At 47.9% G+C, this 17,187-nt stretch overlaps 2 protein-coding genes across 2 annotated transcripts in view; one reads left to right on the top strand and one right to left on the bottom strand.

Annotated features, from left to right (window-relative positions):
- Positions 1 to 17,187, top strand: part of LOC144178215 (uncharacterized) — a 105,394-nt gene that overhangs the window by 27,286 nt on the left and 60,921 nt on the right. The gene's annotated exons all lie outside the window — the stretch shown is intronic.
- LOC144179302 (uncharacterized) lies at positions 628 to 17,005 on the bottom strand. The gene is made up of 4 exons (XM_077707599.1): positions 16,973 to 17,005; positions 10,362 to 10,746; positions 9,520 to 9,707; positions 628 to 6,338 (listed from the first exon to the last, which is right to left on the bottom strand). The coding sequence occupies exons 1-4, from the start codon at positions 17,003 to 17,005 to the stop codon at positions 6,189 to 6,191; spliced, it is 756 nt and encodes a 251-aa protein (XP_077563725.1). The 3' UTR covers positions 628 to 6,188.

Genomic DNA, 17,187 nt, shown 5'->3' with positions numbered 1-17,187 from the left:
CAAAGCACAGCAACATCTCTCACTAAGTGCATTGGCAAAAAAATTCACCTACAGAGTCTGTACAGATGATTAACAAGCAAAGCTGTGACATACAGTTGCTGTTTTATGTGTGATGCGTGGCCTACCCATTGAGCTGTGCTTCACAGAGTAGCTTGCTGCATGTGCGCTCTGCTGCGAGAGACGCCTTAATGTTCCCTTTGATGTGGCATTCCCAAGTAGCACTGTCGGTAGGTGTGAGAGTGTAACTGCGTCATCTATAAACCTATAAGCCAATCTCTGTCTTTGTCGAGAGTTCGACGGAATGCCATCTGGTCAGGTAAAGGCATTTGTATAAATGTTGCAACAAAATTGACGTTTCGGGATCCGTATGGATCCCTTGTTCATAATGGATTGATGGCTTAGCAGCAGGCTCCTAAGTAGCGTTGAGCGCATGACGTAATGTACGGGAGTACACATGGTTTAGAGTGCCAGATGATCTGTTGATTGTGTTGCTTGTTGTCTGAATTATTAGCGATTCAAGATTGAGCCTCGTTGCGAAATTCTTTCCCGGCGACCACTACATAATTCAGTCACAAATCTCCCATCAAAGAGCGAGCAGCCAAAAAATTGGCACTGCGTGCATAACAAATTGGAAGAACTTCCGAGAAACCACCCCCGCTGATCGGATAACAGTCTCGAGGAATGGACTACCAAGCTCATTCAAGAGGCAAGAAAACACGCCAAGGAACTTTCCCTTACGCAGGATAACCCAGCCATCGATGCCCATCTCCTCCACCTCTGGGACGCCCGTAGAGGGCTAATCAGGCGGTGGAAAAAGAACAAGACGAACCGCAAGCTGAAGATCCGCATTGCGGAAATTACGGCAGAAGCTGAAGTGTACGCCCGTGAGCTGAGCCAGCACAACTGGACGCAGTTCTGCAACAAGCTGCAAGGAACGCTGGGAACCCGCCGCACATGGTACCTGCTCCGTTCCCTTATGGGCCCCGGTGAATATAAGGCGGTCGCAGCAGACCAGCTTCGCCGATTAATCCACAATTACCCGGGCACAGAAGACTTGTTGGACGAACTTATTAAGCAAGCCTTGGCGCCCCCACCTCACGTCCAACCCACCCAGGCACCTGACTACACAGGCGATCCGAATCCCAAAATGGACGAGCCGTTCTCCATTGCTGAAATCGAGGCGGCAGCGTACAACCTCACCCGAAACACCACTCCGGGTCGAGACAAAATCCCTAACAAATTATTGCGAAACCTCGACCATGCCGTCCTAGAAAATCTTCCAGTCTACATCAATGAGTGCTGGCTGGCGGGTTTCTTGCCCCCACAGTGGAAACACGCAGACGTCACTTTCATCCCCAAGCCCGGCAAACCCTTGAACTCCAAGAATCTGAGGCCTATTTCTCTGACCTCATGTGTCGGCAAATTGTTTGAACACCTGGTTTACAACCGGCTCTCGCCCCACGTTGAAGACAACGGCTACTTCCCTGACACGATGTACGGCTTCCGCCCACATCTGTCAACCCAAGACATACTACTTCAGCTTAAGGAGGAAGTGCTGGACGACTTTAATAGCCACAGCAAGCGGTCCATCTTGGCCCTTGACATTAAGGGGGCATTCGACAACGTTTCTCACCAAGCCATCCTTCAAGGCCTCGCATCTACAAACTGTGGCGAGCGCACATTCCAATACTTTGTCTCCTTTCTAACCCAGCACACAGCAACAGTGGGCATCGGGCACCGTCGATCCGACGCATTTAAAACCCTGCCAAAGGGCACTCCGCAGGGGTTGGTAGTATTATTCAACCTCATAATGAAAGACTTGCCACCCCTACTAAAAGCCATCCCGAATCTTCGCCACGCAATATACGCGGACGACCTAACGCTCTGGGTCCCCACTGGATCTCTGGGCGACCAGCAAGATGCACTTCAAGCAGCCATTCAGGTCACCCAACAATACCTGAAAGCCCGAGGACTCGATTGTGCCCCCGAAAAATCTGCCCTTCTAACCCTGTGCAAAAGAACATATAAGAAGCGTCCAGATCCCATACCAGATCCAGAACTTACCATTAATGAGCAACGCGTCCCCAATGTCCCACTCCTACGCATATTAGGCCTCACCATACCAAAAGATGGCTCAGGCGCTCAGACTATCCTTCCCTTGCAACGGACTCTTGACCAGCTCATTCACCTCATCCGCAGGATCTCCCATCAGCGACTTGGGCTACAAGAAGCTGACACCCTGCGCATCATTCACGCCCTCCTTATTAGCCAGGTTACGCCACCGTATTTGGCCCTGAAACCCGCAGAGAAAGAAAAGCTAAACATCGCCATACGCCAGGCCCACGAGGCCGCCCTTGGACTGCCTCCAAAAATAGCAACAGGAAAACTTCTACAGCTCGCATCCATAATACATGGGAGGAACTGGAAGAAGCTCATCGCATCTCCCAATTCACGCGACTTAAGCTCACGCCAACCGGCAGGGCTACACTTACCCGGCTCGGCTACAGGCCTCCCCCAATATGCGAACAGAGGCAACGCATCCCTCTAACCATCCGACAGTACATCACAATCGCACCCATTCCCAGAAATATGCACCCCATCTATAACAAGGCACGCCGAGAAGCCCGGATACGAGCCCTTAGAAAACGCTTCCCCAACTCTCCCTGTACTCGTTACACGGATGCCTCTCCATACCACCAACAACCGGAACATGCCGTGAGTGTCACCGGAGCCAACAGTGCAGAACTGACGGCCGCTACAGTACACACGACATCTATTGAGGCAGCAGAAGGACTTGCCATCGCTCTAGCCGCCACCACTGGAAACGACTACTTCACTATAATCCGCCTGCCGCAACTTCCTGCTAGGTCGAATAACACCCACGGCCTTAAAAATTCTGCAAAGTGTGCACCAGCTCCCGGAAATGCACATCATCTGGACCCCCGGACATGAGTCCTTCGAGGGGAACGAGGCGGCACACGCCGCTGCCCGCGTTCATACACACCGGGCCGTTTCTCAAGAAGGCGAAGTCACGCAGCCCCTTCGCTCTCCCAAGCCCGCTACTCTGAATTCATACGCGGACATCCTCGCCCATTACCGCCACGAACGACGACGCTTCCCGCCACCACATCCCCATTTATCCAGAGCACAGGCGACTGCCTTTCCTCTGTGCCATGTACCCCACCCTCTACTACTCAACGTGTAATTTCTGTCACCAACCAGGCACCCTGTACCACATGGTATGGGAGTGTCAGAAAACCCCATCTCTTACCCCAAATCCTCACCCAACGTACGAGCAGTGGGCGGACCAGCTGGCCAGCTCCGACCTCTCAGTCCAGCGTATCCTGGTGGAGAGGGCTAGGGCAGCCAGCGCGGACCAGGGCTTCCCGGACTACAGGAGGCCCCCCACCTGGCGGGCACCTGAAGCTCGTCTTAATAAAGTTTATCCACTCCACTCCGTGGCTATGATGCGCGCGTGGTCCCACTCTATCTTGTGGCCTATCTTCTCGGCATGCTCTGCAAGTGCATTCGTCACGGTGTGGCCCTTGGTGACGTCATTTTTGTGCTGTTTAAGACGCCGGCAAAAATTTCCGCTTTCACCAATGTATACCGATTCGCAGTCGGCGCATGGGATTTTGTAGACCACACCAGGGAAACGTTGCCGAGGGAGGATCCTTTATGTTAAGCAAGTCACCCTTGAGCTTGCTTGCTTGCACATGCGCGATCTGCACACCACGTTTTCTGAAGACACGAGCAAGGGCTCCACTTCCAGGCAGTTCCTCTACAAGGACATGACATTAGTGTATCGCACGCCGTTCAATGTCACTGAGCTCTGCACCTTGCTACGGTTTTGCCTGTCTAACACTTGCTTCTCGCACAAAAGCGAATTCTACAGGCAAGTTTTCAGTACTGCTATGGGAGCATCTATTTCAGTCACGACTGCAAATATTACAATGGAAGCAATTTAAAACAAGCCATTGGAATTATTTTAGCCGATACCCAAGGTGTTCCTGAGATACTTCGATGACTGCTTCTGCGGTAAGGTGTACACCAGACAAACCAGCCGATGCGTAAATGACCGCCTCAGGGAACATGATCTTTCCATAAAGAATGGCACCGGGTCGCATTTGCCTCATCACTGCCGCGAGTGTGGCAAAGGATGCCTTCCGAGACCGACAAAGACAATCATTATCGGAAAGAGTCGTGACACCGTGGCGCAAGAACTGCGCGAAGCGTATTTTATCCAAAAAAAAAAAACAGCGCAGGCTGTATCAGTGAAGCATCGCTATCCCTGTTTTCGAAGGAGTACCGGATCCTAGACAACATGCGATAAAAAGGTGTGATTGTTGTCTTCAGCTGTGGCTATTTTGTTTTTATAGTATCTTTTTCAGATCTATTATCCTTTGTGTATGTTTGTGCATTTGTAGACAAGCTACTTATATCGCTGTCTTTCCTTGGAATAAATCAGTTGTTAGTAGCGCATCTGTCTCGTCGTTCTTCGTTTTTTCTGTCCTCGTTTGTAGCGCTCGATTTTCCTTAAGCAATGAACCAACTAGCCCAACAGCATATTTTACTAAAAAAGCGGACCCTGATTTACAACGCTACTTGCCCGTACGATTTCGAAAAGGAGCTTTTGTTATAGCCGACGCTTCAGCTATCACGTCTCTTTGAAGGGAACAAACCGCACGCGGGCTGCGATCGATCACTATTTTTACCATACATTATGTGCAAACAGCTTCGTGAATATCAACCCAGTATTTTTTGCCTTGCTGCCCATCGGGAAACGAATTATAAAACGGATCTAAAACGATAAGCCAGCTTCCACAGCTAAATGATGCACTAAAGCACGAAAACATTTCCTATCTGCCCCTGTTTTCTACTTTAACCAGAGACAGGTGCTGCTGAAAACATTTTACTTTCAAATAAACTAAATCTAACACTCAAAGTAAATACTTCACTTGGGAATTGAACTTTTAAAAATCTAGTCTATTATTTAGGAAAGGAGAAGTTTCGTTAGTTTTCGCACTTGACGAAGACGACGGCCGATATTTGTGCTGATGTATTTGTTACTTAGAGAAAGGCTGATTTTGGCTCACTTAGCGAGTGAGTCAAAAGTCACACAAGCGTTTATAGCCGCGTGTACAACAACTCTATTTAGGTCGTCAAACTTTTGAAAAGGTCTAAAGGATAGAGGTGGCGTTGGGCCAGCCCAAATATGGCCCATATTGGACGCGGGATGCAAGCGGCCAAAAAGTTATAAAATATCTTTTTTTTTCTGTGGTAAATGCAATAGGAATGACAACTGTAAGGCATGTGCTCATTTCGCGCTATTTTTATCTTTGAGTAAAAATTTTATTTTTAAGTAAAAAGAGGTTTGCTAACACCAAGACATTCGCAAGCGCGTGAATAGTTTGTAGGCTTCTCATCTTTCTTTCTTTTTTTTTTACATTGAAAAAAAAAAAATGGTGGATACGCCTGCCTATGCGGTTAGTTTAAACATGTGATGGCGACGGCGGTACAGCGCGCTGGTGTAGCAGAGAAACCCCGGGCGAGCACATCCCTGCACCTGGCGGAGCGCCCTGCAAGTCGCCGGAGAAATGCGAGCTTCACGGGACAGGTTCCCCAACCTCCGTCACAGGCAGCTCGAAACTTGTTTCGGCAACTCTCCACCAGGTGCAAACGTCGTCTGCATGGAGCTACTTTGAACGATGGTACCTAGTGTGCAGTGTGCTTGCGAAGCTCAGGATTTTGCCAAGGTGATTTTAAGAGCTTAGACTGCTTATTTGGACAAAGAAAAATTTGAGTGCAGTTGGCCTTTACTGCCGAGACATGTGCATTTAAAAATATTGGAGTTGATTTCCCGTGAGTTTTCACTATTCATTTACGACTTGTAGTGCCATTCACACACCTCCGGAGAAAACATAACCCTAAATGAAGAGGCCCACACAAGGGGCACCCTATTAGGTGCCTTCTGTCCCTTCTGTAGTCCGAGAGCTTTGGCGTGCGGCACCCCATCTCTGACGCTGAGGTTCAGGGCGTGAGGACCGCTTGACCTTCTTGCTAGCCGAGCTCTTGGCCAGCAGGCACTCTACCTGGTCCCCGGTTGACCCCAGGGCGACGCCTGGCAATGCTTGTGGGCTGGACCTTGACGGTACAGCCGCACCTCCGGGCGCTGGTGAAGCCTGCCTTCATGGGCAGGCTCCTTCCTGGGGCCCCTTTCTGATCTTGTGCATCTGCCGCAGCAGCTGCTGAAGGGCAGTGGCATAATATGGGTTGCCAGCAGCTAGGGAAGGCTGGCGCCACCACTCCTCGTAGATCTTCTGCAGCTCCGCAGTGTCCTACGAAAAATTTGTTCAGGATATACCACAGATTTACTCAAAATTTGTTGCATCTCCTATCTTTACTATTGTCTTCTTTGCACTGCTGAAGTAATAAGGGTGTTCCGTAGGTATTCAACTATGGGCCTACCGGGAAACCCATTAGGGCAGAAAAATGTTCACAGAACTCACCTTCCCCTGCCAAGCTTAGATAACCAGTTTGGACCAGAGAATACTACGCAGGTATTTACAGATTAGTTTCACAAACATTAATGCATTCATTGAACTAAAATAAAACACAAGAAAAAGCTTTGTTTAGTGCCATGTTCAGTTACATAATAATGACTGATTGATTGATTGACTGCGAGGTTTAAAGGGGCCCTGAAAGGCATTTTGAGCACACTAAATGAACTAGCGCAACCGTTAGATTGGGTCGTCAACGTCCTCTGTGCCAAGTATTACTCTTTTACGCGCAGCGGAAAGCTCACACTTTTGTTGCAAAGTTTGTGGTTTTTTTTTCACCCTTCCCTTCGTGTTTTTGGACGCCGCCATCTTCACATGTCTACATCATCGATTCCCATATGTTCGTCATGAGCTAGACATCCTGCTATTGGGCGGCTTTTTCACGCACTTCCGGCAAAGAGATGAGTCGTCTGCTCAGCGTCGGCTCGCCGGCTGATCTGCCAGCGGAGTGCCGGAGTGCTTGGGCATTTTACGACAAACGAAACAAGTGTAAAACAAACGCTTAACCGTTTGTATTGAATGCAACACGGCCATAACACGACGTGGATATTCTGTTACCTGAGTACGTTCCATAAAGAAAGCGTTGAAGCCCCGTGGCGCTTCTTTCGTGCAATCGCAGAGAACGCCCTGAGCCGAATGCCCGGGTTTGACGCATACATTTTATTCAACTTCAAAACAATCCAGAGATGTGTTTCTAACGAACACAACGTCACAACATGCGTTCCAAGTCTGAACCACGATTGACAGAGGATGGGTTGCCTCCTGCCCGTCGTAAATTCGGTACTCACCTCGCGCGCGCTTTGCGGGGACGAACAGCAAGTCACTTAACTCTGGCGCACAAGCCGATGGCTTTTAGCCACGCACACTGCACATACCCCATGCGAGGTTGAGTCGTACGTCGCTCGAGAAAGATAATCCAGACCATGGGAAGCACTATCCACCCGCAGAAGCACAACGTCGCATTTCATCGCGAAACAAAGGCGTCCGTGACACACACCACCGCCTCCTGTAATGCCAAACGCATCTCGCACTTCCCAATGGGAGTGAGTGGTACGCCTGCAGTGCCCACATGTCGCGAAGTGGGGCCCCAAGCTGAACCGGGATCACGCAACCGTAACTGACTTCTGGAGCGGTTTGTGCCTTGTTGCCAAGGCAACCGATGTTTGAGATTGTCAAAGAAATGGCGCTCGCTCCAGCGCTAGAAAGCTCAGAGCCGCGGCGAAGCATGTTTTGCCAACGTTGCCACTCTCCACCACGCGTCGCCCCAAGCTGAACTGGTCACATGATTGAAGCGTTTTGTGCACGCGTTCTGTATCGGTTTAATATGACTTTTTCACATGCCGCCGGCAGGAATTACCACCGCCGCAAAATAAGACCCGGCACCAGCGGGGCCACATCTGATACGGCAACTTTTTCTTCCTCCATGGATACGGTGCTTTTTGGATAAACAGTGCGCGGTGCATCAAGGGAACGAGCGCACGACCCTCCCCGTGCGACTGCAAGTTCGCCGCCGATAAAAAGTCATGTGCCGCCAGCAACGTACACCGCGAAAGGGCAAGGCCAGGCCGCCGCATACATGCGGCCAGATTTTTCGTTCGCTTTTCCAGCCTTGAGCGGCGTGCGGGATTCATGGTGTCAACAAAGCTTGCCCATAGCAGACGACAGTCTGAGCTGCGCAACAGCGGAAGTACGTCACCGCTGCGGAGCGCAGCATCATGGGAGGCAAGGCTCGCGCGGCGTCAACAGCGGAGAGTAGTCGAAAGGAGGAGGAAACGCGGAGCGACGATAATGCGCGGTTTTTTATTTACGATTTCTCAGCTAATACTAATCGCTTTAACAAAATTCTTGCGGGAGGAGATTGCAAATACATTGCTTTATTTGGGTACATGTACATCCATGCATCGGCGGAAGGTATTTCAGGACCCCTTTAAAGTACCGAAACTACACCTTGCTTATGAGGCGCGCTGTAGTGGAGACAGCTGGGGTTTAATTTTGGTCACCTAGGAACAGCTAGGAAGAGTTAACGTGCGCCGAAATCTCGACACACAGACGCTTTCACTTTTCACTTCTATCAGGAAAATTGCTACCGCAGCCGGTATCGAACCCATGTCCTTGGGCTCAGCAGCACAACACCATAGCCACGTTAGTCTCACAGAACCCAAGCAACGCCTCTTCAAAATCCCAGGGTTCCTCAAAGCCTTACTTGAGAGCCCCTGACCTAGCGCTTTCGCAAGGCACCTTTTTATTCACAGGGCCTTAGTGGCATACAAGGACTATTCAGCGAAACACACAGAAAAAGATTAAGACCAGAATGTAAAATTTTACATCTCAAAAACTTGCACTGTGCAACTGACTATGTATCTAATGGTATGAGATTGGATCCTGGCAGAGTCTGTTTAACACTTCTTCTTTTAAGCTGGGCTGAAGACTGTCCCACCTGGTGGGGGCCCCTAACACCAGCACAGTGCTGTTTAATGAAAGTTTATTCCTCCTCCTCTTAGCACCCTCCCTATGTCAGAAAGGGCCTCAGAAGACATACGACAGCCAGCATACAAAATTTCACACTAGCTGTGACATATGAATACTACTTCATTCTTGCTCCCCTTTACATGCATTGGAAAAACTTGTTCGTCTTGCTTCTGCTATGATGCTACACAGTCATGTTGGATTGCCTTAATTTTTGGAGTGTCTTTTTTGGCATCCTGTAGCCTTCTTCTACTTAGCTCCTGCAATTGTACCTGTGTAAAAATAAATTTTACTACAGGAGACCCCTGAAAAAATGCATGCACGTGGTTATAAAATAGGTAGCTCTTTCCAAAAGTGGAGTGTGTTGCTGAGAAACAGATCTTGTTCAGGTGTCTAGTTGCTACCTAGGTGTCCAGTAACTGGAGTAAGGGTCACAATTATTAGGCTTTGCTAAAATAAATGCACGAGCACAAGCCACACCTCAACACCTCACGTTGGTGACTGCTTCCAGTTGAGCCCTGGGCCTCCAGCTGTGGCTCGGTATCCATAGGCAGCTGCTGCTGTTCAGGCTCTGCTGCCACCGGTTGGCCTTGCCCTGTGGGTGTGCTGGTGCTGGCTTCTTGGGAGTTGTCCTGTGTTTGCTTTCCCAGTCAAGCTTCCTGAATGTCCCCTCCAGACATGCTGTAAACAGTTAGGAATAGTGAAAACTGACTGTGAATCAGATCGAATATTCTCAAATACGAATAGTAGAAACCAACTGCGAATTACATATATTCGAATGTAAATGGCAAAAGATTACTGCAAATGAATTATTTTCAAATGTGAATAGTGAAAATTCACTTCACATTGAATTTGATTCAAATTGCGCATTGCTCCCACGCCAGGCTGCTGTTAGCTGTGCCACGTATAAAGATGTATTATGAGCTGCACTGTTGTGGCGAATACCACACGCCCATTTATTCCTTCTAAGTGGAACAAAAATAGTAGAGCGAAGGTATGTACTGAGACATATGAACGTCTGGGCCATAATTTAAAAGTAGTTTTACAAGCACAGGCTTTCAGTCAGGCTGTGCCATCTTCATTAGGACAGGTGCATCAGACAAGTCTAGTTAAGTGCGCCGTGGCTGTGCATGTGCTCATCGCTGCCTTTCTCCCGAATTAGAGAATTCAACACTGCAGAACAGAGTTTCTGCGATACCTTTCCGTCTACACTGCATGATAGCTTGCTTGAAGCTGAAAATTAAACTGAGAGAGATACCATGTTTGCATAAACGTTGGCACAGGTCACATAAAAGTAGCAATATATGGAGTGTGCTGGGGTACATAGCTACTTACAATGTTCAACGTGATTTGGTGCTCTTCTGTCCAGCTTAGTGAGGGGGCTCACTCCTTCGTCGCCATACTGCCCTCTCCGCCACCCGCAGAACCAGTGGTAGACGGTGCTGACTGGGGGATTTACAGCGCTGCTAGCGAGCAGGCCCTCACCGTCCTCCTGCCTTGCCAGCTTCGTTTTATGAGGAGCTAGTGCGGCTGCTGGGGTCGTATCATCTTGAAAGTAGCGGAAGAATGCGGCACTTTTGTCCGATGTGGGTTTTAGAAGGCGAAGCCCATCGGCGCAGTCGAGCCCGTGGTTGAGCACCTCATGCAGCTTGATGACAGCAGTCGGCGAGACTGGCCAGTTGAGGAATGGGTCGTTCTGCTGAGTTGCTTTTGTGACTTCCTAATTTTGACATCTACAAATGCTTAGCAGTAGTAGAATGCTTTCCGGCAGTTTCGTTCAAGCTTCTGTGCTGACACCTTCACTCCTTGTGGAACACAAACCTGTAAAAAGAGAATATCACAAATTATCTCAATTCTCAAAATATTATTTAAAGCTTGATATACAATGACTAACCTGCAATATATTTTTTTACTTAAATTACAATTTTATGAAACACAAACGTGTTAAACGGTAATATTATGAATTATTTTAGTTGTGAGAATATTATTGAGAACCAGATATGCAATCTGTAACCTGCAAATGTTTTTTTTACTTCAATTACCCACTTCATCTGACAATTTTCACAATCAGACAACTAAGAAATGCTGAAGTTCCAAGGTGATGCGCATACTGTATTAAAGATGTGCCTCCAAGTCATGTTCTGATCTACTTCGCGGAATAAGAAATTGTACAGGTTTAGCACTCGCCTCTCACTTAATTTTCCCATGTATGAAAAATGGCGTTTTTAGAAAATTTGTGTTGGTACCAAGCAAAAAAAAAAAAAAAAATCTTGCTCACTCGCTCACGAAATCGAAGCGGAACAGTTGCATGTTATGCTCTTGCATATAACACAATTCTCTCCAAAATAGGACAGTTATATGCTTCCCACATTTCGGTTACGTTTAAATCCACTGAACACGTAATAACACGACACGTTTAAAGCCTCTTTTAAAGCATTTTCAGTTGGTCTTTTTTTTTCCTCCTCAGCAAGGGGTGCCCCTTTATAGACCGAAGGGGGCAGGAGATAATTGGCTAAAAATCATTCATCTGTGAAAATGTTAAAAGCATGACACACATGCTTGACTCTTTTTGCTCGGACCATACTATGAAGCGTTATTTGTTTGTGAATTAGAATTACATCACATCTGATATTGTTTAATCTTACGTAAGGAAAAATAAATGAATTTGAACATGAAGTGAAATGCGGATTGTTTTTGCACGGGTGCTTCAAATCGTGGTCAAAAAATCCCAGCCCAACTCAATGTAATGTAATTTAAGCTATATGTTCTTTCACCTCGGCCAAGAGAACATAAAACGACGAAGTTCAGCTGTTCTTCCCTTTGAAATTGAGCGTGAAAGACGGCGGCATCGATGATTGACCCGTGGCGTTGTTCAGCGTGACGGAAGCAAGTGTGATCAGTAGTAACCAAATTTTTAAGCCACCGCTACTGTAATAAATGCGTAGCAAAAAAAAAAAAAAAAAAAAAAAAACTCGCTGGTGTAGCTTCGCAACTGCAACTGATCAGTCTGTCTTGATTTTACCAGGTCGGGTAGGGGGGTGATTTGGCAACGCCTCCGAGGACCTTGCCACAATAAATAAAGACACTGCCGAAGAGCATCTATGGTACCTCGTTGGGTTGGGGGCTCCCAGTCGACGATCCACGACGCACGGTTGCCTCGCCGTAGTAGTCAGCCATGCGTACGCATCCCCGCACGAAGCACGTCCACGTTATCGACGCTGGCTTTGCAGTCTAACTCGAAAGGTTGGTCGCGCCCGCGCATGTCACAACGGCTGAAGAAATTAACTGCTACTTCGCCGTCGAACTAGAAAAAACCGTAAAATTGCAGCAAACTCTACGCCACTGAAGCTGCTGGTGCCGTGAACGTAAGGTCCCAGGGTGAACGAGCCCTAAACAAGAGCAGAGGAGTGCGGAGTACGTTTACTGCTTTGTTCGCACGCCGGCAGAACCAGCCTAAACATCAAATAGCAGGGAAGGAGTGCGGAGTACGTTTGGTGCTTTGTTCGAACTTCGCACACCGCAACGTTTTTATGGCGCAAGGTTTGTTTTGCATTCAACAGGTGGCGCACCGCAAACGCGCAATTTTTAAATTGTAAGCCGCGGCATTCGCGCTCACGTCTCCGGCTACGGATGAGATTTCTTTTTCTTGGAATGCATTTTTAGCATTTCTGCGCGATATCACGTTACTGTGATCGCCTACAGCATCAGCAACCATGCTTAAAATAAGACATATTCCCGCTGCATTTTTTATTCAGTGACAAAAAAGTAAATTCTCAACAAGAAAAGTGGGGGGAGGGTTCATTATGAGAGTAAATACAGTAGCTCTCATTTTAAGCACAAAAAACTACACTGAACTTTTTCATGTTTCGACACTTTTTGCACCTCAAAAATTGCTGCTATGCTTAAAAAGAGAATGAGGAAGTACATCTACTGGGATAGATAGATAGAACTTTATTCGAGCCCTTGAGGTCACTGGATGAAGAAGCGACATAGCACAGGAGCATAGTTCAGTACATCTGCCCAGGAGGGACCTAATGGTTTTACGGTACACTATAGACGCCTAAAGAGACACTAAAGTGCAAAAGCAAGTTGACCAGCATCGGTAATTGCAGTGTTGTGAATACAAATAATATGCGACTTGCAGCAGCAGTACTTTATTAGTGCATGAAAATTCGCAAAGCGTCCTGAAAACAGGCACGGCTGCCCTGTACATTGTTCTGCAGACAACTTGTGGCATCACAGCAAGACAAGACTGGTGGAACTAGTCGAAGTGTTCTTCTGAAGCAAACACTGATGCAGGGTTATGCAAGTTTAAAATGAGTGTGTGCAAGAACTTTTCCTGGTTATGAGCATTTTAAAAGACACAAACATCAGCCAGTAAACATAAAATATGATGCCTCATCCCAGGCTTTCTTGCAATGTCGATTTCGTGGGAATGTTTTGCCTCGCCTAGAAACACAGCCAAAAATAAATGCATGTGGGTGCACTAGAGGCTGTAGTACTGTACCTAGCTAGTGACATATAGATAAAGCAGCCAGTGGAAACAGGAAAATTAGCACAATCAACACGAAGCAGGACGGCTTTCAAATGCTTTGATCAATGGTGCATGCATATTCAGCAGCTTTTCCTAGGTGAGTAGCGCCTGCAGGCGTTTCTGGGGAAACATGGTCAAGTAGCGCGGTAAAGATGGGACAAAAGTAGAGACCACACTGGACTAGCGCTAGACATCAACTGAAATTTTTACTACACACATCTAAAGATATACAGGAAGGGCGCATGCGTGAACATGCTCAAAGCACAAAGAAAAAAGACAAGGTCAAGTGGTGCATTTTGTTACGCACGTGGCAAGTTCGCATCCAGATAATCTATTTCTTTTTTTGATGAACTAATAGATGCCGTGCTTACACACTTTTCACCGGCTTTCATGATGCACCACGCTTCAAAGAATTCACGGCTGGCTTGGTCCTTAAAACAGCACAATGTTACTGTCTTCTCGTAAATTGGAACACATTGTGGAACGCACCGGCAGCGGCGGCAATGGTCAGCTAAATGGCCCCCCGCGCGAGCGCTTGAACAGCTGTACGGTGCTCCCACAGCCTGTCATTTATGCACCTACCATGCAGTCTGCCCAATATAGCATTTTCCACCAGATAGAGGCACTTCGTATACAACACCTTGTTTGCAACCAACAAACAGCGTGGCATGCCTCTTCTTCGGTTACCCTTCTTCTCGCCATTCACAGCAGAGCACATTCGTGCTAGTTTTTCTGGAGAACACAACGTCGGCACCACATTTCCCCGCCACCTTTTTAAGGCGGTTGGAGAAATTGTGCACGTAAGGGACGACTACAGGCCTCATTTCTTTGCGAGGTTCATCTCGCCCTTGACGCCGTGCCCCTGACTTGACGTCACGCAATAGGCTTTCAACCACTGCTGCTATTACTTCCCGAGGGAAGCCGGCATCTTTCAAACGTGCAACTTGGTGCTGAACACTATCGGCGACTTGGTGCTGACAAGACTTCTCGAGGGCACCGCGAAGACAGCTAACGCCAATACCCCTTTTCACTATCTTCGAATGCGCTGAACGATAATCCAAAATTGCCTTTTTTGACCGTGGCTGATACGCCCAACACGCGTGTTCCACAGAAATTAAAACACACATCGAGGAACTGCAAGGACCCATCATTTGGTAATTCATGAGTGAATTCCAAGCCGTCAGAGCACTCCAGAAATGTTTTCTTAACTGTCTTGACTAAAAGGTTTACTTCTTCTGGCTTCACCGACCTAGTAACAATCATGTAATCATCGACATATCTAAATATCTTTGCTGTCTTAGCCGTGTCAATATATGCCTCAATGCTGCAGCGCCAGACAAACGTCTTCAAATTTTCCTTCTTCCCACACACCATATCCGACTGGAATAATCTGCCTGTATCTGTTGTCTGCAGCATTGATGGGATTGAACATATTGAAAATTGAGGCAGTATGTTTTTACAAGTTACTGTATTTTACCCTGTGTTGTCGGTTTGTTTATATTTGAGTGATTCCTGCTTGGGTCCTGTGTGGGGCCTGCAGTATGTCATAAATAAATAAGCTGGTCCGCAGCAACACATGCAATGTACACTTAACTCTTAAGCCAAATACAGCCACCATAGCACATTGTTTTCACCTGTTTTGCAATTCACACAGTGAGAGCAGAACTGCTTAAATATGCTCCTTCTGGAAGCGTCTTTTGGGAAACTGGTCATTAGGAATGCAATAGTCATCACTTCAAAGGCTCTGTGACAAGCTTAATAACACCCACGCTTTGCAATTGGTCAGCTGTACACTGAATTTGCACACCAGACACTTTCCTAAGCGGTCGCCAGCGACAAAGAAAAAGGGGGGTGGGGGGTCACAAGAGATTTGAACCCTGGAACAACACATTTAGCAACGGAAGCGCACACCAAAGGGTCATCCTGTCTGGAGGAAATCGTCCGAGCAGTAGTAAATCATTGAAGGACTCAGGCCAGTTATCATTGCGCCTGCCGAAACTTTAGCGAGTTACAACTGCCGTTTCGTTAGTGCACGGAACGCTAGTGAAGAAAAAAAAAAGTACGAAAGCAACATGGTCGTTTGCGCTATCACAGAAAAACATCCGGGCACAAAATGCAATTTCCGGGCCAAAGGTTGAGCCGATCACATGTAGGGTGAACGGTAGATCTACGTTTGAGAAACAGCCGCTCCAACTAGGCGGCGACTGGCGAACGGTTGAGGCACTTCGAAATCTACAGCGCCGGCCAACACCCGAGAACGCGAAATCACGCACAGAGGCACGGTTGAAGCACTTCACGTAAGAGCATGAGGAGAGGATACAGTAGAGCGCACACTGCGTATCCAAACAGTTGCCGCTTCGCGTAAGAGAACGCGAAATATCCAACACAGGCACGGTTGAAGCACTCGTAACTTCGCTAGAATACGAAGGATTAAGCGTTAAATCCAAAGCGCGGCCGTCGCAGAGAGCGAAATAAAACACGCCGATTGATACACTTGTCGCTTCACGAAAGTGCCCGAGCAGAGGCTAGCGCAGAGCGCACACTTCTCCGGCGATATTCAACGCCGGCAGGGCGGTCCCAGAGCGCGGGGAGTGTGCACAACGGCGGAAAAGCCAAGCGCCCTTCGCCTTTCCCACTCGCACTCCTCCTTTTCTCTCTTTCGCGTCTGAGCGTCCGGGCAATTTATTTCACGCGGCCGGGTAATGGTACAAAGTAAATTTCTGGAGCTGTCTATGTAGATTTCCTTTCGGGAAAATTTTCAAATTTGAAATAGACATTTTCTCTTTCCTGATAAATGTAGTTAACAAAGCCAGACGAGTTATAAGTGAGCGATACTAGTGAATTTTACTCGTTCGATCGTAGCGAAAGACTTCATTGCAAAGAGAACCAGAGGCAAACTTCAGTCAATTCGTGTTAAAAGTGGCTATTTTCCTGTTTACAACACTCATAAACTAATCCTTTTGTGCCTATAGTCGCTGCGCGCTGTTCTGTTTAGGTCACTCGATTTCGTCGCGCTCACCTGGGCGCTTAAAGCAGGCACCCATTGTTGTACCACTTGTGTGTCCGCGGCTTGTAAGAGCAACCTAATTCTGAAAAACGTTTCCTAATGAGTGGCACGGCTGCTTATACGTGCGGCTGGTCGATCGTCCGTGCACCGTTCAGATATCCCCCGATTCTAGTCTAGCTAACGCGGAGAGAACTCCATCGCGCTCTCGGTGAGCTGTCGCTCGTCTTCGGAAGTGGTATAAGAGCAGTGTCCCTCGTGGTGGTCCCGTTGCAAACGTCGCTCCTCACACCAGTGGAGAAGAGACGACGCCACTGTCTCGCCGCACGTAATCTCAAATGGCGCCACTTCCTTCGCCACCGAAACCCGGTCTGTTGTTAGCCACGTATACCTAAGGTCAGTGCTCACAAGGACGCCAAGGGCTTCCGTCCTGGCGGTCATCGTCCGCCGCTTCGGTGCACGGCTTTGAACGTGGCTATTGACATGGTTCAGCATCGCATATATGGGAATCGGAGTTAAGAAAGATAGAGGGAACAGGATGGAAGGTGGTTTGCGCGCACTCGTACGCACGGAAACGCACGCAGTTTTCCCCCAGTCGCTGCCGTGAAGAGCAGATGGCACAC

The sequence above is a fragment of the Haemaphysalis longicornis genome, unplaced genomic scaffold (genome assembly GCF_048455015.1).
Source record: "Haemaphysalis longicornis isolate Haplotype H1 unplaced genomic scaffold, Haemaphysalis longicornis Haplotype H1 scaffold_4, whole genome shotgun sequence".
Taxonomy (NCBI): Eukaryota; Metazoa; Arthropoda; class Arachnida; order Ixodida; family Ixodidae; genus Haemaphysalis; species Haemaphysalis longicornis.
The sequence above is the reverse complement of the archived record's forward strand: the minus strand, read 5'-3'. Positions and strand labels throughout refer to the sequence as shown.

Coding starts and splice junctions, on each gene's coding strand:
- LOC144179302 (XM_077707599.1), bottom strand. CDS start 17,005: ATGACCGCCAGGACGGAAGCCCTTGGCGTCCTT. Junction 10,747..16,972: donor CGGAAGCCCTTGGCGTCCTT/GTGAGCACTGAC, acceptor TGTCAAAATTAG/GAAGTCACAAAAGCAACTCA. Junction 6,339..9,519: donor AACTGGAAGCAGTCACCAAC/GTGAGGTGTTGA, acceptor AATTTTTCGTAG/GACACTGCGGAGCTGCAGAA.